Here is a 20,223-nt window from a genome sequence, read left to right as displayed (position 1 = left end):
CAAATAGGCACCTTAACTGTCGGAACTCAGAATGTCCCACAGACATTCTCGGACGTTCCAGGCCCAGGTCAAAAGCATCTGAGACCCTGGCATGCAGCCAGAGACCCCTGTGGCTTTGAATCTGACCCATGGAACAGTTTACCAACTTTGCAGGAAGAACAAGAAGTCACAAAAGTTTAGCTATTGTAGTAGAAGTAGTCACGAAGTAAAGGGTAGGATTTCTGAGTGCTGTACAGGGGGGTTTTAAGCCTTGTACGCAGGGGTCCAAGTTTTGTACATGGGGGTCAGGAGATCTAAGATGGAGGGACTTGGGTGTGCCCTGTCCTCTTTCTTTCTCCTTCCTAGCCTCCATGTCTTTGGTGATGTTGGCACTCACAGATTGGTTTGGAGTAGAAAGTCACCATTCAATATAGATGATAGGTATTGGAGAAAAAGTATAAACATGTAGTACGTAATATATGATATGAAAGATGGCACCAGCCTCCTGGGAGGGCAGAGTCCCATTGTCTGAGCTGCTGAACGGGCCACAGCAGTTCAGGGAGAAGAATCTTGTAGATAACCAACAATAAACAACCTTGAGAACAGACAACAGAAGACTACTGAGTCTTTCTTCGAAGGCACGGGTTGGAGGAGGGACTTTTCCATCTTTTGGGGTCATCCCAATCCGGGGGTGAAACCCCGCACTTAACATTCTTTCTTGCGGCTCTCTAATATCTGTGTATTTACCTGGATATCTTTTCAAGGTACCATTAGCTCTTTCTACGAACGCCTGTCCTGTCAGGGAATTAGGGATGCCTGTCACGTGTTCTATCCCTCACATCTGCATGAACTGTTTTATTCTTTTGCTGCAGTAAGCAGGCCCATTATCTGTCTTGATGCACCGTGGCACTCCCATTACTGCAAAGCAGCTACTAAGATGCCTGAGACTTCTGATATGGATAACAGAGAAAGGACATTTCCTCAACCTAATTGCCCTCTGTAACTGTAGAAACAGCTCATGTAACCTCCTGTTTTGAACCTCTTTGATAGAAGCATCTTCTATTCGCTCACATACTCCTGCAACGTACAAAGAATCTGTCACTATATTGAGAGATCCAGAAAAATGCATCATGGCCCAAACAAAAGCCAATAACTCCATCGTTTGTAAAGTATCCAATTCGGAGGCCTGGAGAATCCCATGGTGCCATTGTCCCTTTTCCTGCCAAGTCACTGCAGCAGTTCTGGATTTTCGTCCTGCATCCGTGTAGGCTGTGATGGCATCCAAGAGGGGTTTCTGTGACCTTTTTGGGCATTGCATCCAACCCCACTGCCCTATCCAGCTCAACGGTATATTGGGAATATCATCAGTGGCGATCACGCTTCCGGGTCCCAACAGTGCCTCTTGTAATTCCATACTGTTTATCAGGTACCAGGTCAATGTATCTTTCTTCATTGGTATCCGTATTTGCTCAGGCTCCTTTCCCGTAATCTGTAGCGCCCGTTCATGACCCTTCTTGAGCAAATCAGCCAAAATTTTGATTTTTTAAAGAAGGATCTTATGCTGTTGAAGTGGAGGAGGTATCCATTCCAAGGCTCACACCTCCCCCGTTTTTCTGTCTTGCTGAGTAAGTGCACCCAGTAAATATTTAGTTCCACACCAGACTGTCAGCTGTATAGGGAGGTTAAGATCTCGTCTCCGGACACTTTCCTGTGTCACACAGTCCATTATCTGTTGAAGTGCCTTAACCTGCTCAGAGCTTATATGGACAGGCTGTGCCAGATCAGTTCCTTTTAGTAAAGGTCGAAGTTCATCCAATAACTCATTCAGATGCCCACAATAGGGCGCAGCCATTGCAGATTGCCAAGTAACCATTGGGCATCATGCAATGTATGTATTTTAACATTTAAATGCAGTTTCTGGGGGGTAACAACCTGACCGGTAAGTGTCCATCCTAAATACTTCCAGGGTGCAGATAACTGAATTTTTTCAGGAGTTACAACCAACCCATGTAGTTTCAGAGCATCATGTATTTTTTGAATTTGTTGACCTGTAAAAGGTTGCGGCTGAGCAAATAAAATATCATCCATAGAATGATAAATGATGGTTTTGGACCCTGCTTGCCGCAAAGGTTGTAAAGCATTGCCCACATACAGTTGACACAAGGTGGGACTGTTGCGCATGCCCTGTGGAAGAGTAACCCATTCAAACCTCTTGTCTGGCTCTTCCCTATTTAAAGCCGGTAAAGTAAAAGCAAACCTTCGGGTATCTCTAGGGTGAAGAGGAATAGTAAAAAAGCAGTCCTTAAGATCCACAATCAACAGTGGCCAGTCCTTTGGCAGCATAACTGGGTTAGGTAAACCTGGTTGTAAGCCTCCCTTAGGTTCCATTTGTTCATTCACAGCCCTTAAATCATGTAACAAGCGATACTTTCCCGATTTCTTTTTAATGACAAAAAGAGGGGTATTCCATGGGCTTGGTGACAACTATAAATGACCCTGCTTATATTGTTCTTGTACTAGTATATGTGCTTGTTCCAGACTTTCCCTTTTTAATGGCCATTGCTTAACCCACACTGGAACACCCGTGGTCCAGGTCAGCGGGATTGGGAAAGTCCACACAATGGCCACTAGTCCAAAGGGTGCTCATTTGTCAGCACTACTCCCATTTGAGCCAAAATGTCCCGACCAATAAGGCACTGCACAGTAGGGGGCAAAGGTACAACTGAGAAAACACTCTGTATAGTTGTGGTGGTTTGAGAGGAAGTGAGTTTTTGGGAGGTGGTGGTGGTCAAACCAATAGGTGCTCCGATGTGAATACTGGCACCTGGTTTGGCCATTGAGGATATGGATACGCTTCTGAGAACACAGGGGTTAAAAGCAAGGAACTCCCAGGAGAATGCTCTCCCTTGGTTCCGGTGGATGGAGAGGTCAGACCTCCCCTGCCCAGCTTCGGGCTGGGCGGGGGAGGTGAAGCCACGAGGCCGGAGGGAGGTAGGCCGGAGCCTTGGGCAGAGATGGGAGGCAATGGCTTGGATAAGAGTGAGTTCCCCACAGAGATGGAAGGGTGGAAGAACTCGGAGAGGCATCGGGCAGCCCCCCTTTCTCAGGAGGGAGAGAGAGAGAGAGAGGTGCCAGTGCTACCTTGGAATTCGATAGCACTGGCCTGGCCGAGAAGGAGAAGGGGGGGCGGCGAGAAGAGTGCCCGGCAGAGCCAGCGTGGGAGTTCGGGACGGGTAGAGACTGTGATTTTAACCCTTCTATGGGATGATGGAAACCTTGCAAATGCTGATCCTCCGGGAGCTGAAGGAGAAGAGAGACGGAAATAAAGTAAGAGGAAATACGCAAGTGTGATGAAAGCTGTGAAGATTGAAGAACGACTGAGAGAAGTTGAGAAAAATCCTAGGTGGAGGAGATGATGGAGTGGCTTTTGGCTGGACTTTTCTTGTATGGCCATGGACAGAACCTTTCCTGTAATACAGAGACTGCATTTTAGGCGGAGGCGGAGGCTTGGTGCCAAAGGAGTGATGTGAGCGGAGACGACAGGTGATGAAGTGATGGTGCTCTCGAGACCCCTCGGCCCCAGGGGGTGAAATATTGGGGGGGACTAGTGTGCCAAAAAGGTGAGAGACTGTCGTTTTCTCCTGGAACTGGACAAAGCATCCTTGAAAAGGGAAACCCTAAAAGCAACTCTGGTCCATGTGCAGTGGTGAGAGCACTGAACATGGAAGGAAGAAGTCACGAAGGTGATGCTGAGTGACGGGGAAACACAGCTGGACTCGGCTGTGTTTCCAGGGGAATTTGCCTGTGGTGCAAGAGGGGCTCGTCTCTCCTTGATGAAATGAGAGGTGATTGTCGGAAGGGTGGAGATGGACTGAGTTGATTATTTGAAGGGTGATGGACTGGATAAAGATCTAAGGTTTTGTTTCATGCTGTGGGAAATTGAGTGGGAGGAGGAGAAATGTTTGAGAGGTTTCCATTTTTTGCTTTGTGTGTTCATTTTATTGTAGTTATATAATATTAAAGTTTTTTTCCCCCTTTATTCACAAGTGGAGGCCTGCTTTGCTCTGTCTCTGATCACATCTCACAGCAGACACCAGGGAAGATAGGTTTTCATGGGGGCACTGGCATTGGGCCAGCGCCAAACCATGACAAAAGTCTTTCCATTTATAGTTACAGATAACATAGGTGACTTTCTTGCAAGCATTAGGCCCCCAACCCCGGGAACTGTCACTGTGGTCGGCTGTAATGGCCAGTTATGGGGCCAGCAATCTGGACTAATAATGCTGGAGTCTGCACCAGTATCTAATAAACCTTCCAAGGTTTGTCTCCCACCCTGATACTCTATTATTACAGTGCGCTTTGGCCGATCATTCAAATTCATTGTTAATAAAGTAAGTCCCCCAGTGGAACCGAAGCCTCGTTCTCCCCTCAGTTGTGATTGACGAGGGGGCAACGTTTTAGTCATCTGCTCCAATGGAACCAATTGGGCTATCCTTTGTCCTTTCTCGATTTGTATTGGTGGAAAAGGAGTATGCACCATGACACAAATTTCCCCTGTACAATCAGCGTCTATTACCCCAGTTAAAACAAATATTCCCATCATGGTGGCCCATGATCGTCCCAGCAACAAAGCTCCCATAGGTTGTCCATCAATGATGATTGGTCCCTTTATTCCAGTCGGCACCTTTTCCGGTTGGGTGGTCATCAGTGTTACTGCTACTGAGGCTGCCACGTCCAGCCCAAGGCTCCTGGCGGTGGCTGGTTGTAGTGGAGCTGGGCTGAGGTGTTGACAGCAGTGTTGTGGGTATCTGACCAGTAACATTTAAATCGGCCAGTAGATAGAGCCTGCGGAGCATTTGTTGCCGCTGCTTGTAGGGGTGCAAGAGCAGCTAACACCTGACTCTGAGAGGCTACTGCCTGTTTCTGTAATCCTACTCCTAAGTCCTTAATAGCTTCTACTAACATCGCCTGATTTCCTACGGGCATATTTGCCAATCGTTCTAATGCTTCTTCTATGGACCAGTTATCTCCTAGGGTATTTATTACATTCCTCGTAGCCTGCTTACTATTCTGGAGTGCACATCCTTTCAACAAAGTAGCTTTCATAAAATTAGGAGCTCCTGCCCAATGCATGGCAGTGGCTGCCTTATCTATAAAAGATCCAAATGATTCATCCCTTCCTTGCTTTATTCCCATATAAGAGGGAACCCCACCTCGTTCTTTTATCTTGTCTATGGCCAGCCGTACCAGGAGCACAGCCTCTCGACATTTTCGGGACCAATGAACGCTTGCGCTTCCGTGCGAAGAAAAGGCCCTAAACCCATTAGCTCCTCTAGGGTTATTCCGTGTAGCAGGTCGCCTGGCTGCTGTGCTGTTGTGACACATTCCTGGCAGAGTGCTTGCCAGTGTGCATTAAACAGGAGCTGCTGATGTTGAGTGAAGATAAGCTTTGCTATTCCTCTGCAATCAGCCGGCAGTAACACCTGAGTCCCCCAAATATAGTCAAGCATTTGCTTTGCAGGCTCACTAGTCACCCCAAACTGACTAACTGTGGACCGTAATTGTGACAGTAGCTTCCAATCCAGGGCCGTAATTGTTGCTTGATATCCGCCCCCTGCCAGAGGTGCAAATACCACCGGACAAGCAACATCCCTAGCTGCTGCTATAACCTCACTGTCCCCCGTATCCAAGATCTCTTTTGCTACCGCCGCCCACGCCTCCCTTCGCTCTCGTGCAATGGCCCCCGCTAGGTCACTTTCTGCCCCAGGGATCGGCTCATTATGAGGAGGAGGAGGGGGATAGTCTGGCCATGGTGCAGGCAGTGCGGACAGTGCTCCCAATAGGGGGAGGGCTGCTGCTTGAAGAAGGAGCCAATGTTGGTGGAAAAATGACTGTAGATGTGGCAGGGGGTAACGGACAATCTGACAAGTCCCCATAACTCTTATTCTTATCTTGAGCTACAGTAGCTTGCCAAGCAGCTTTCTGATCTGCCTGATGTTGTAATAACTCATTGTGCACGACTCGCCAGAGCTTTCCCAGCTTTTTTGAAGTTTTATCCTCATCTATAGCTGCCTCTCACAGCTTGTCCCCAAGCTTACGCCACTCGTTAATTCATGCACTGTATGAGGATTTTGAAAAACTCCTAGTGCATACCCATAAGCTAACAACCCATGAAGCTCTTTCTGCAAATCTATGCCCTTAACCTGGCACTTTTTTATAAAGCAAGTAAAAAAAATCATATGCTGCTTGCCTTTCCATTTCCATTTTAAAACATCAGCGCTGTTGCAGCCCCACAAGGACACGGCAGCACGTATGGGCAGGGCTCTCCGTTGAGGTCACCCAGGGCGCGGCACCTTTCGCTTTTCCAGCAGTGCTTATTCGCTGTCCCAGCTGCGGTAGGACCCAAACTTCTACACGGATCCACCATGGTATCACATTACAGCTATCACGTCGGGGTCACCAATTTGTTGAGGTCGGCGGGAGAAAAGCGGCACTTAACATAAGTGATCAGCAAATCCCAAACTTTAGTGATAGCCACACATATTTATATTGGTGTTAATGAGATTAATAGATATTGCAAAAAGCAAGCTCATTATTGGTCAGTCACTTATCAGCCAGCTACACCTACTTTTACATTCTTGTGATTATACCGTTACAGCTTTTCTGTGTTTCTTCATATTTCTAACCAGAGATCTTCCTCCTTATCCTGTTGTTGCACCAAGGGCACAGTGCCCTTGCTTTATACTGACTGCTGACTCCTATACTTGTCCCTTTCTTGCTTAATCAACCGTATTGTGTCTACGTGACCTTTCTCAGCTAGCCAACTGTCCACAAAATCCTCCACAGGTTACGTCTCACTGCCTTTTACAATCCAACTATATGCTGATCCACAAATTAGAGCCCACTCCCATTGAGATGAACCTCACATTGGTAAGACAACTGTCGCTCCACCAGGACCTGATTGAGATTTTGGAAAAGATCAAGAAAAGCGGACAGAAAACCTTGGTGACCGTTCATCACAATGTGAGACAAATACACCGTGTCCTGGAAAGAGTAAAGAAAGATGCCGAACACAGGTGGTGGGATACTCTTTATGGGTGGTCACCAACTGCCACAAGTGTTTTGAACACTATGTGTCATCCCATTGTTGTTCTTCTCATTCTTGTTCTGATTGGTTTTGTTCTATCTATAATCTTATTTGTAATGAATTGGAGAATGATGAAACAGCTAACTAGGCTGACAGCTATAATCAATGCTCACAACTTGGCTCATGCTTTCTATACTGTAGACATTCCTAAGGCTAGTGACACAAAATGGGTATAAAGTAGAACATGTGTTTTGGAACAATCATTAGTTTTCCTTTTATGATTTTGTGAGAATCACTTCTGATTTTTAGTGAATTATTTTGAAAAATCACTTTAAAAGATTATTTTTAAATTGATATTTGTTTATGATTCTGTTCCTTGCTTTTGCTTTTAATTGTTTATGATTTATTTTGATCATTTAAGAAACAATATTGTTTGAATTAATATTAATTATGTTTGTACAATTGTTTCCCCTCTTTTTCACTCACTCTCTATTTTTCCATTTTCCTCCTTTTCTCTTTCTCTCTTCCCCCCCTTCTGTCACACTGTCTCTGTTTTCCGAGGTATGCTACCTACGTATGAGCCCTGAAAAAGGAGACTCTCCAGAAACCCGCTGATGAACAAATCGTGAGTCACCGGGTCCTGTGAGACTCTGTCAGAAAATACTTTCATCTGCCTCATGATCCTCAGACCACTGGGCATCCTGTTCAACATCCTGGTTTGGTGGGGGCTTGCCAGGGCCCCAGGACTGGAACTTGAGTTCTTGTTCACAGGTGTGTTTGTCCACCTCATGGTACACTGAACCCAGTGAAAGGAGAAAGGGCACTTCGCCCTCCTTCGCCTGCATCGCTTTGCAACAATGGCCTCGGGATTTCTCCACCTCCTAACCTGGCTGGACTCTTTTCTGGAATGACCTTTTGGTGGTCTCCACAGAAGACCCTTCATCTACTGTACAACCACCGTGACAGACGGACTGAGATGGGAGAAGCCACTCCCTCCAAGGCTGAGACATGAGACCCCGATATGGAAAAGACTCCTTTTCTCCTCAAGAACTGAAACCTGTAACCTGGGGGAGGGGGATGCAGTGTGTGTGGGGGAGAACAGCTGATCAAACTGAGATGTTTGCCTGCAGGTAGTGACCACTGAACCAGGGAAACAATGGCTCTCACCCACTGCTGACCAGATGACTGTTGTGTTACCCCTCTCCCCTCCTTCACAATTCTCAATAGAAAAATTCTAATAAAAACCCCCAAGCTAGCTAGCTTAAATGAGATCTCCCCAGCGTGAAAGCGACTCCTCGACTGGACCTCGACTGGACCTTGAAGAACTTCGTCGCTTCTACATTTGGTAGCTATTACCTCCCTTTCTCTCAACCCTTTTCTTTCCATAGGCTTTCTCTCTCTCTTTTCCCCAATCCCCTCCAACACATTTACCGTGATTATTCAATAAAGTACACTGGTTTTGATTGTTACTGCAAACCCCTTGACGTGTTGGTGTTTTGTACCCTGAGATCAATTCACGAACCATCACGATCTCCGTTCGTAAGGATGGATCGTGACAGCTTGACAGGGTGGGGACTGACAGGGCAGTGCCCTTTGAAGGGATCTCGTCCACTTGAAGGGAGTTTGGGGGTCCCCACCATCCCCAGCCCCTTTTTTGGGGGGTCTTACCCCTCTTAAAAGGGTCTCCACCAAGAAAAACCCCTTTTAAGGGAAGTCAAGACCCCCCAGTAGGATTTTGGGGTCCTCACCTCCCCAAGCCCCTTTAAGGAGTGAACCGTGACCCCTTTAATAAGGGCTTAGGGGAGGCTGCCCCCTCACAAGCCCTCTTTGTTTTTTAAGGTTTTTTAAGGGTTTTAAAGGGTGTTTAAAGGGTTTTAAATGTTTTTAATGGATTTCTTAAGGGGTTTTCTCATCTTAAAAGAGTTTTTGGGTCCCCACCACTCCAAGCCCCTTTTAAAGGCGGGTTCCCCCTCCCATCCCAGGGGTTTGGGGATCCCCAAAACTTCGAGCTCCTTTGAAGGGATTGCCCATCCCAAAATGCCCTTTTGTCGTGGTTTGAGAGGAAGTGGGTTTTTAGGAGGTGGTAGTGGTCAAACCAATAGGTGCCCAGATGTGGATATTGGCACCTGGTTTGACCATTGAGGATATGGATCCGCCTCTGAGAACACAGGGGTTAAAAGCGAAGAACTCCCAGGGGAACTTTCTTCTTGGTTCCGGTCGGAGGAGAGTTCAGACCTCCCCTGCTCGGCTTCGGGCTGGGCGGGGGAGGGGAAAGCCATGTGGCCGAGGGAGGTAGGCCGGAGCCTTGGGCAGAGGACGGGAGGCGATGGTTCGGTCAAGAGTGAGTTCCCCACAGAGATGGAAGAACTCAGAGAGGCAGCGGGCAGCCCCCCTTTCTGAGGAGAGAGAGAGAAGGAGAGAGGTGCCAGTGCTATCTTGAAACTTGATAAGCACTGGCCTGGCCGAGGAAGAGAAGGGGGGGCCGACAAAGGAAGAGTGCAGAGCTAGTGTGGGAGTTCGAGATGAGCAGAGACTGTGATTTTAACCCTTCTGTGGGACGGTGGAAACCTGGCAAATGCTGATCCTCTGGGAGTCGAAGGAGGAGAGAAACGGATAAGAGGAAATGTGCAAGTGTGATGAGAGCTGTGCAAGTGAAGAAGGACTGAGAGAAGTTGAGAAAATCCTAGGTGGAGGAGATGATGGAGTGGCTTTTGGTTGGACTTTTCTTGCATTAGCCATGGATAGAACCTTTCCTGTTTAATTCCTGTAATACAGAGACTGCATTTTAGGGGGAGGCTGCGCCAAAGGAGTGATGTGAGCGGAGACGACAGGTGATGAAGTGTTGGTGAGACCCCTCGGCCCCAGGGGGTGAAATATTGGGGGGGACTGGTGTCCCGAAAAGGTGAGAGACTGTCGTTCTCTTCTGGAACTGGGCAAGGCAACCTTGAAAGGGGAAACCCTAAAAGCAGCTCTGGTCCATGTGCAGTGGTGAGAGCACTGAACATGGAAGGAAGAAGTCACGACGTGTAGTTGCTGAGTGACGGGGATTTACCTGTGGTGGCACAAGGAGGGCTCCTTCTCTCCTTGATGAAATGAGAAGTGATCGTCGGAAGGGTGGAGATGGACTGAGTTGATTATCTGAAGGGTGATGGACTGGATTAAGATCTAAGGTTTTGTGATATTCTGTAAGAATTGAGTGGGGGGAGGAGAAATGTTTGAAAGGTTTCCATTCTGCTCTGTGTGTTAATTTTATTGTAATTGTGTAATAATAAAGTTTTTTTTTCCTTTTGTTTGCAAGTGGAGGCCTGCTTTGCTCTGTCTCTGATCGCATCTCACAGCAGACACCAGGGAAGATGGGTTTTCATGGGGGCACTGGCATTGGGCCAGGGTCAAACCATGACAGACTCATTTGCCACAATCTTGTCATGGCCATCTCTCGGCTCTGGTTGGGTCATGGTTGTGGTTATCTCATGATCACAGTCATCTCATGCTCATCTCATGGTCATGGTCATTTCCTGATCACCATCATCTGATGCTCATGGTCATCTCACTGTAATGGTCATCTCATGATCATGTCATTGTCACCTCATGGCCACGATCGCGTCAGGGTCACCTCAAGGCCATGGCTGTGCCATGGCCAACCCATGGTCATCTCTTGGTCCAAATCATCTGATGGTCAGGGTTGTGGTTGTGTCATGGTCACGGTCACAGTCATGGTCATCCCATGGCCATGGTCATCTCAGGGTTGTGTCACTCATGGTCACTCTCATCTCACGGCCATCTCGTGCTCGTGTCATGGACGTGGCCGTGGCCAGGGAACCTCTCCGAGATCCTGAGCCCTGATTTTGGGACACCCAAGGATCACTGGGGACAATGAAGCCTGGCCTGACCCTTCCCCCATCCCACTGCCCCTCCAGGAACCCAATGCAGCCAAACCATCCTGGGGACACCTCGGACATGGGACACAGAACAGGAAATGAATCCCAGGGGATGGAGCCAGGCATGGCTGGCAAGTCCCCATCCTCTTCCTGGTGTCCCCCACACAGTCCTGGTGTTCCCATCCCAGTCCTGGTGTCCCCATCCCATTCCTGGTGTCCCCATCCCTGCTCCCAGTGTCCCCTTCCCTGTCCCAGTGACCCCATTCCCATTCCTGGCTCCCAGAGATGAACTGCCAGAGACCAAGGGAGGAGGGAACCCGGATTTATTGCCCCAAGCAGGATAATTTCACACCAGAAGTGAAGCATGGTGAATATTTGTGCTTCTTGCCTTTAAAACATTGGAAAACGGGAAACTGATCCGTTAGCAAGAGCTGGGGCATGAGTGGAAGCAGCGGGATGAGCTCTGCTGGCAGCTCTCAGCTTTCCTGGGAAGAGGGAAGGGGCTGGATCCAGCTCTGTGGATTGCTCAGGCAGTGATTCCTGCCGGGATGAGAGAGGATCACGGCGTCACCCTGTCCCTGTCCCCATTCCACATGATGGACTTGGCTGGAATCCACGGAGAGCAGGAGCTGCTCCGGAATCCCCCCTGATCCCACCCCAATCCTGCTAAAACCCTGCTCCATCCATGCATCCCACCTGATCCCACTCCATCCATTCTGCCCCAACCCTGCTCCATCCATCCCACCCCAATCCTTCTCTGGAATCCCAACCTGATCCTGCTCCATTCCATCCCACCTGAATCTTGTCTGGAATCCAGCCCTGATCCCACTCCATCCCTCCCACACCAATCCTACTCCAGCCATCCCTCCTGATCCTGCTCCAGAATCCAGCCCTGATCCCACTCCACAATTCCACCTGGTCCCACTCTGGACCCTGCTCTGATCTGGAATCCCTCCCTGATCCCAGTCCATCCATCCTGCCCTGATCTCCCCCGGGAATCCCGCCTGATCCTGCTCCGTACCTGTGCCAGTGGTTCCCATGTCCTTCCCTGCAGAAAGAGAAGGTCCATGAGATTCCAGCACGGATCACACACCGGGATTAACCCCAGGATCCGTTCTGGGATCCGCACAGGGGGGATCCAGAGCCGGATCCACCACTGGAACTCACCGGCTGCCGGGTTGTATCCATTCCTGTCCCTCCTCCCTGTGGAAACAAAGGGGGATCAGCGCTGGTGGCACAGGATTCCCAGAATGGTGCCGGGTGGATCCGTGCCCATTCCCGACCCCCATCCCGTGTCTTACCGGATTGGAGCTTCCAGACACCGAATCCAATGAGGGCAACGACGATGAGGATGGCAGCCATGACGGACACAGCGACCACCACGGTGAGATTCCCGCCAGATGGCTCTGGGAAACGAGGGACAGTGAGGAGGGGAATCCCAATCTGGGAATTCCAAATTCCCAATTCCCACATTCCCAGCCTCACCCCAAGCGAAGATCCCGGGCTCCAGCATTCCGGGATGCTCCACCCTGCACCGGTACTGCTCCCGCTCCTCCGGCAGCGCCTCGATCCTGGCCCAGGTGTGGAAGGTGCCGTCGCTGTTGGGAACGATCCCGCCCCACTGCGTCTCCTGATCCAAGGTATCCCCCCCCTTCATCCAGCTGACTGTGATGGTGCTGGGGTAGAATCCGTACGCGTGGCAGGACAGGATCAGCGCCCCGTGTTCCTCTCTTCCAGACACGTGGACATCAGGGGGCTCTGGAATGGGATAATGCTGGAATTCGTGCATGGAATTCCCTAAGAATGGGATTGGGGTGAACTCTATCCATAGAATTCTCACTGGAATGGGATGAGAGTGAGATCTGCCCATGGAATTCCATGGGAATGAAACTGGGTTGCGTTCTGCCCATGGAATTCCCAATGGAATGGGATGGAGTTGAAATCCGCCTGTGAAATTCCATGGGAATGGGACAGGGGTGAAATCTGTCCATGGAATTCCCACAGGAATTACTGTGTTCCCGAGTCCTCCATTCCCAAATCCCAAACTCCCACAGGAATCCTGCTCCCACCTTTGCGCTCCAGCTCCTTCTGCCCATATCCGACGTATTTCCGGAGCCATTCCGGGCATTCGTGCTTCAGGTAATTCATCCAATGCTCAGCCACCTCTTCCTGTTCCAAGCGTCTCCTGGTGATCTCGGCAGTGCTGTCGGCCGGCACCAATCTCCCGGATCCCAGGTCAAAGGAGATATGATCCCGCCCGTCGTAGCCGACCTGGTAGGATCCACGGATGCTCCCGTCGGACAGGAGGTCACAGCCAATACCTCGCAACAATGTGTGGAGACCTGGGGGGATTGTACCCACAGAGCCCCATGGAATTGTGTCCCAGCCCCACAGAGCCCCATTCCAGCCCTATGGAGCCCCAGAGTCTGAGGGAGACCACAGAGCCTCATCCCAGCTCCTGGTAGCCCCATGGATCCACATCCCAGCCCCATGGACCCCAACCCAACCCCACAGATCCCATCCCAGCCCCATGGATCCACATCCCAACCCATGGATCACAAGCTATGCCATCCCAGCCTAATGGATCCCCATTTTTACCTCCTTGGAGCCTGATGAATCCCTATCCAAGATCTACAGATCCCATCTGAACCCCACAGATCCTCTCCCCAGCCCCATAGATCCAAATCCCAACCCACGGATCACAAAATATCCCATCCCAACCTTATGGATCCCCATTTTTAGCTCCTTAGAGCCTCGTGAATCCACATCTGAGACCTACAGATCCCATTCCAGCCCCACAGATCCCATCTCAGCCTCAGGGATCCATATCCCAGCCCTATGAATCCATATTCAAACCCCTGAACCACAAAATTTCCCATCCCAACCTAATGGATCCCCATCCCAGCCCCATGGATCCTCATCCCGGCCCTACAGATACCATTCCAGCCCCACAGACCCCATTCCTGCCCCACAGATCCCTATCCCAGTCCCACGCATTCACATCCCAGCCCCACGGATCCCAGCCCAGCCCCATGGATCCCCATCCCAACCTATGGATCACAAGCTATCCCACCCCAGCCTAATGGATCCCCATTTTCAGCCCCTTGGAGCCCTGTGAATCAACATCTGAGACCTACAGATCCCATCCCAGCCCCACAGATCCCCTCCCAGCCTCATGGATCCAATCCCAGCACCATGGATCACAAGTTATCCCATCCCAGCCTAATGGATCCCTGTTCAGCCCCTTGGAGCCCTGTGAATGCACACCTGAGACCTACAGATCCTCATCCCAGCCCTATGGATCCCATCCTAACCCCATGGATCCCCATCTCAGCCCTACAGTTCCTATCCTAGCCCCACAGATCCCATCCCAGCCTCATACATTCACATCCCAGCCCCACGGATCCCATCCCAGCCTCATACATTCACATCCCAGCCCCACGGATCCATACCACAACCCCATGGCTCACAAACTATCCCATCTCAGCCTCATGCATCCCCATTTCAACCCCTTGGAGCCTTGTGAATGCACATCTGAGACCCACAGATCCCATTGCAGTCCTACAGTTCCCATTCCAGCCCCACAGATGCCATCTCAGCCCCACAGATCCCATTCCAGCCCCATGGATCCCCATCCCAAACTGTGGATCACAAAATATTCCATCCCAGCCTAATGGATCCCCATTTTCAGGTCCTTGAAGCCCTGTGAATCCACACCTGAGACCTACAGATCCCATCCAGCCCCATGGATCCTCACCCCAGCCCTATGGTTCCTCTCCCAACCCCCAGATCCCATCCCAGCCCCATGGATCCACATCCCAATCCGTGGATCACAACATATGCCAACCCAGCCTAATGTATCCCGATTTCAACCACGTGGAACCCCATGGATCCACATCCGAGACCTATAGATCCCATCCCAGCCCCATGGATTCCCACCCCAGCCCTGCAGTTCCCATCCCAGCCCCACAGCTGCCCCCACTCACCCCCGCTCTGGTTGTATCGCTCCCGCAGTATCCCCAGGTTCCTGGCATTCACGTGCTGGTTCCTCGCATAGAGTTGGCTCTGCCTCTCCCAATATCCCGGCTCAACTCCATCCTTTATCCACTGTGTCAGTGGCTCCGCCCGGCCCCGCTCACTGTCGTAGCGCGTGAAGGGGATCCCATCCAGGTACCCAATGGACGTGAACTGGGGGACCCCCGGGCTGGGCTCTGACACCGCCACTTGCAGGTAATGCAGGGAGTGGAGAACTGGGGGGACACGGAGATTTGGGGGGGTTGAGGGGGTCACGGATCAATGAAAGGGGAACTGGGAGAGCTGGGAAGGGGTTTGGGGATGCTGGGGCCAAGGAAAGGGAGTGCAGGCTGGGAGAGGTGGGATGGACAGGAAAGGGCCTGCAGGGGGTCCTGGGGTCCAGGAATGGGGGCTCAGGGGGTTCCAGGGTTATGGAAGGGGGGGGGAGGGACTAGGAAAGTGGGATGGGGGTTCCAGGGGATCCCTGTGTCCAGGAAAAGGGGTCCAGGGGTCCCCAGTGCCAGGGAAAGGGGTCACAAGGTGGGAGGACCTGGGAATGGGAGGCTCAGGGGTCCTTGGTGCAGAGGAAAGGGGAGAGTGGGGACTGAGAAAAGCAGGAATGGGGATCCAGGGGGCCTCAGGGTCAAGGAAAAGGGGGGTCTGGGGACTAGGGAAAGTGGGATGGATGGGAAAGGGGCGCAGGGAGTTGTTGGCACTGGATAAGGGGGTGCAAGGGGATGCCAGTGCCCGGGACTGGAAATTCAGGGGTGTCCCAGAGCCCAGAATCCCCCCCGGAACCTCCACAACCACCCAGGGACCCTCCTGGCCCCCCTGGGGACATCCAAGGATCAGGAAGTGGAACCACGAGAGCCAGAAAAGGCCCAAGGTTCAAGGAAGGGATTGGGAGAGGTGGGATGGGGGACCCAGGGGGCCCCTGGGTCACAGGAAGGGGGGTCTGGGGCTGGGAGAGGCGGGCGGATCCCAGGGGTGCAGCTGGGGAGACGGGAAAGAGAAAGAGACCGAGGGAATGTGGTGGGGACGGAACGGGGGAAAGGGGGAATTCCAGGGAGTTCATCTGGATCCCTCCTGGGACCCCTGGTACCCTCTGGAACCCTGTTTTGGGAAGTGCCGGGAGCGGAAAAAGAGAAGGACACGGAAAGTTGGGAGATCTGGGGGTCCAAAGGTCAAGGAAAAAGTCCAAAGGGTCTAGGAAAAGAGGGATGCCTGAAAAGGGGGGGGCAGGGTGGTCCCAGAGCACAGGAATGGGGGTTCAGGGGGTTCCTAAGCCATGATTCAGGATTCAAAGGAATCCTGAGGCCCAGGAATGGGAGATCTGGTGGGTCCCAGGGCTAGATAAGGGGGTGCAAGGGGGTCCCGCTGCCAGGAAATGAACATTCACAGGGGGCTCTATGCCCAAGAATGGGGGTTCAGGGGGGTTTCCCTGCCCAGTAATGGGGGTTCAGGCGATTCTCTTCCCAGAAATTGGGGTCCAAGTGGGTTCTGGAGCCCGGAAAACGCAGTTTAGACGGAGCTGGTAAGGGGGTACGGGGGGGCCCCAGAGCTGGGAAGGGAGTACAGGGGGGTCCCGATGTCCATAGAAAGGGGGCTGAAGGGGTCCCGGCGCTCAGGAATGGGGGCTCAGTGGATGCTGATGCCAGGGAATGGCGCTTCGGGGGGTTTCCCTGCCCATAAATCGGGGTTCAGGGGGGTCCTGGTGCCAGGTGAGGGGGCACAGGGGGGTCCCGGCGATGGGGAAAAGGATGGAGAGGAGTCAGTAGCCCGGGAATGGAGACTTGGGAGGTTCCCGTGCCCAGTGATAGAAGCTCAGGAGGGTCCCGGCGGCCGGAAATGGAAGTTCAGAGGGTTCCCGGTTTCGGGGCTCCCACTCACCTTTGGCCGCGCCCCCCAGGTCCCCCAGCAGCCCCAGGAGCAGCCCCAGCCCCAGCGCGGGAGCCATGGCGCTGCTCCGCTGCGGCCCCGGCAGCGGCTCTAGCCCCGCCCCTGCCCCGGCCCCGCCCCCAGAACCACCTCCGGCCCCGCCATTGGCCCCGCTGTTAACTGCCCGCCAATGGCAGCCCGATCTGTCTGTGACGTCACCAGGCGCCGGGCAGATCCCGGTCTCCCGGGTTGGGACGCGGAAGTCAAAGGGACCGAGGAGGGCGGGGGGAGGAGGGGACGGGGGAATTCCAGAGAATCCCTCTGGATCCCTCTGCATCCCCGCTGCGACCGCCCTGGAGCCCTCTCAGAACCACCTGGGACCCCCAGAGACCCCCTTTAGAAAGCGCCGGGAGTGAAGAACTGGGGGGACCCGGAAATTTGGGGGACCTGGGGGTGCAAAGGTGAAGGCAAAGGGCGGGTCTGGGGCCTGGGAAGGGCGGGAGCGCCGGGGAGGGGTGCAGGGGGGCCCAGAACACGTGAAGGGGGTCCAGGAGGGGGTTCCAGTCCCGGATAAGGGGGTATAGGGGGTCCCTGTGCTCTGGAAAGGGGGTGCACGGGTCCCCGGTGTTGAGGAAGGTGGTGGGTGGGGGTTGGGGAAGGCAGGAGTGGGGGTCCACTGGGTGCCGGGGTCAAGGAAAAGCAGGGGCTGGGGTCTCTGAGAGGGGGAGGGCCGGGAAAGGGGCTGCAGGGGGGCATTGGTGCTGGATCAGGGGTGCAGGGGGATCCCCGTGTGTAAGACGGGGGGGTTTCTCTCATCTGCCTCATGATCGTCATGAAAAAAAGCAGAAACTGGGACCACCGAAAAAGGATCCTGTTTGACATCCTGGTTTGGTGGGAGCGTCCCGGGGTCCCGAGGCCGGAGCAGAGCTTCTGGTCTGCTGAGCCATTGTTTGCTGGTGTGTTTGCCGTATTGGAACACTGGACCTAGTGAAAGGAGAAGGGGCACTTTGCCCTTCTTCACCTGCACCCATTTTGCAACAATGACCCTGGAATCTCCCCACCTCTCGGCTTGGCTGGACTCTTTTCTGGAATGACCTTTTGGTGGTCTCCACAGAAGACCCTTCATCTGTTTTACAACCACCGTGACAGATGGACTGGGATGGGAGAAGCCTTTTCTCCAAGGACTGAGATATGAGACCCCTACATAGAAAAACTCCCTTTCCTCCCAAAGACTGAGCCTGAAACCTCTAACCCAGGGGGGAGGGTGCATGGGGGAGGCAAGTTGCTGCAGGTGTGACCACTGGACCAAAAAGACAATGGCTCTTGCCCACTGCTGACCAGATGAGATCATAAGACTATTGTATCTTTTCCCCCTCCTTCCACACTTTCAATAGAAAATTCTAATAAAAACCCTCGAGTCAGCTAGCTAACTCAAGATCTCCCTAAAACTTGGAAGCAACTCCTCAACTGGGGCTTGACTGGGGCTCGAGTGGAACTCCGTCGCCTCTGTGTTTTGGTAGCTATACCTATTCCCTTTTTCTTTCCTTTCCTGCAGGGTTTCTTTCTCTCTCTCTCTTTCTCTCTCTCTCTCTCTTCCCCAGTCCCCTCCAATGCATTTTGCTGTGATCATTCAATAAAGTGCACTGGTTTTGATTGTTACTGCAAACCCCCTTGCCGTGTTGGTGTTTTGAACCCTGAGATCAGATAACGAACCAGCACAATCCTGTCCGTGAGGGTGGATCGTGACATAAACTGGCGTAGTCGGCAGGATCCTGGTTGGCAGACTCTGTTTAGGACTCTGTCTCTGGGATTTCAAAAAAGATCTCTCAGTGCAAAAGGGGGAAACTGTTGTTGTTGTATTTGTATGTATTTGGGCTGTTTGGGAGAGAAGGAGCACCTTGAGGAAACTAAGCAGAGCCTCCCAAACAGATTATCTCCTTTGCCTACTCGGGGAAGTGAGAGGGAAACACGGCAGAGGCCGTGTGTTTAATTTCCCTGCAGTAGTTTTGATCCTCTCACAAAAAACTGCTTTTGTTGTTGTGCTTGTGTGTATCTGGACTGTCCGGGAAGGAAGGGACACCTTGAAGAAACTAAGCAGGGCCTCCCGGCAGGTTTTGTCCCTTCAGCTACTCAGGGAAGTGAGGGGGAAAACGCGGTAAAGGCCACGTGGCTGTCTGTGATTCTTCTCCCTGCAGTAGTTTTTGGTTCCCTCACAAAAAACTGCTTTCTGTGTGTGTGCGTGTGTGTTTGGACTGTCTGGAAAGGAAGAGACTCTCCTGAAGAAACTAAGCAGGGCCTCCCAGACAGATTTTGTCCCTTCAGCTACCAGGGAAGCGAAGGGGAACACAGCAAAGGCTGTGTGGTTGTGTAACTAAGTTGTACCTCCCTGTCGTAGTTTGGGTCCCTTCACAAAATGACTGAGAACCTCAGTGTAAAAGGTAAAGCTGAATTTTATGCTCTGCTTGGTAAATACAATGCCGCACCTTCTCCAGAAGGAGAAGAATGGGCAAACTGCAATTGGTCTCATTTAGAAAACGTTATTCATAAAATATGCTCTCTGCAACATGGAAATAGGCTAAAACTGGGCAACAATAAGACTATCCTCTGCTCAGTCTTGGGAGACTGCCTCACAGCAGCCATAGAAACTCGCTGTAAGCGAAGAAGTGAGGAAAATGCAATAATAGACTCCCTCCAAAATCTTGTCAGGTTTTGCAAAGAAAAAAAATAGATGAAGAAAGAAATGAAAATCATTTATTACGAGCTGCCTTAAGAGAGGAACATGTTAAAAATTCACATAGTGCTGATTACTCAAAAGAGGCAGAGGAGAAGGAAACTCCTCACATTAATCAAAATCACCCTCAAAAAGATTTAGCTCTGATGAAAAATTGTGGGGAGCACTGCTGTTCTAGCATGAGACCTCTAATTAAAACAGAATGCAACTGTATTAATGATGAGGGTCTTGACCCGCACATAACCACCAAGGAAACCCTGTACACTGCTACTGAATTAACAAAACTTGCAAAGCAGCATGGGGTTCTCCCCCACAAATCTGAAACAGAATACATATGTCAAGTGTCTCTCACCGGGGGAGGACAAATTCATTTGTCAGAACAAGAAGCCGGTGGGTGCTGGGGACACGGGGCGTTCTTAACAACGGGGGACAGACACATCCCATGATGCCTAACTCTGTGTGCAGCTCACTGGGCAGGGGGGCTTAACCCCTTGAAAAGGGGAGACCTTTTAACCATAGCTGGTACTCCCGACCAACTCCTGGAAAACATTCACAAAGCTGGCTGCCTTTTCACAAATGATTTGTGAAAATAAATTCATTCCTAGTTTTGAGTTACCAATGCAATCACCTGTAAAGCCTGAAATTATGACCTCTTT

At 51.5% G+C, this 20,223-nt stretch overlaps 2 protein-coding genes across 2 annotated transcripts in view; both read right to left on the bottom strand.

Annotated features, from left to right (window-relative positions):
• Positions 1 to 16,978, bottom strand: part of LOC119696608 (class I histocompatibility antigen, F10 alpha chain-like) — a 36,740-nt gene extending 19,762 nt beyond the window's left edge. Inside the window, exons 1-7 of the mRNA XM_038126398.1 lie at positions 16,849 to 16,978; positions 14,931 to 15,194; positions 13,014 to 13,286; positions 12,430 to 12,702; positions 12,246 to 12,350; positions 12,112 to 12,147; positions 11,966 to 11,992 (exon numbers count right to left, since the gene is read on the bottom strand). Coding sequence (XP_037982326.1) covers positions 11,966 to 11,992; positions 12,112 to 12,147; positions 12,246 to 12,350; positions 12,430 to 12,702; positions 13,014 to 13,286; positions 14,931 to 15,194; positions 16,849 to 16,915 — 1,045 coding nt within the window. The 5' untranslated portion in view covers positions 16,916 to 16,978. The remainder of the gene's footprint in view (positions 1 to 11,965; positions 11,993 to 12,111; positions 12,148 to 12,245; positions 12,351 to 12,429; positions 12,703 to 13,013; positions 13,287 to 14,930; positions 15,195 to 16,848) is intronic.
• Positions 11,382 to 20,223, bottom strand: part of LOC119696647 (class I histocompatibility antigen, F10 alpha chain-like) — a 30,618-nt gene continuing 21,776 nt past the window's right edge. The window contains exon 6 of the mRNA XM_038126451.1: positions 11,382 to 11,484. The gene's annotated coding sequence lies outside the window, so the exon portion shown is untranslated. The remainder of the gene's footprint in view (positions 11,485 to 20,223) is intronic.

The sequence above is a fragment of the Motacilla alba genome, unplaced genomic scaffold (assembly GCF_015832195.1).
Source record: "Motacilla alba alba isolate MOTALB_02 unplaced genomic scaffold, Motacilla_alba_V1.0_pri HiC_scaffold_34, whole genome shotgun sequence".
Classification (NCBI taxonomy): domain Eukaryota; kingdom Metazoa; phylum Chordata; class Aves; order Passeriformes; family Motacillidae; genus Motacilla; species Motacilla alba.
This window is presented reverse-complemented; position numbering and strand designations above follow the sequence as displayed.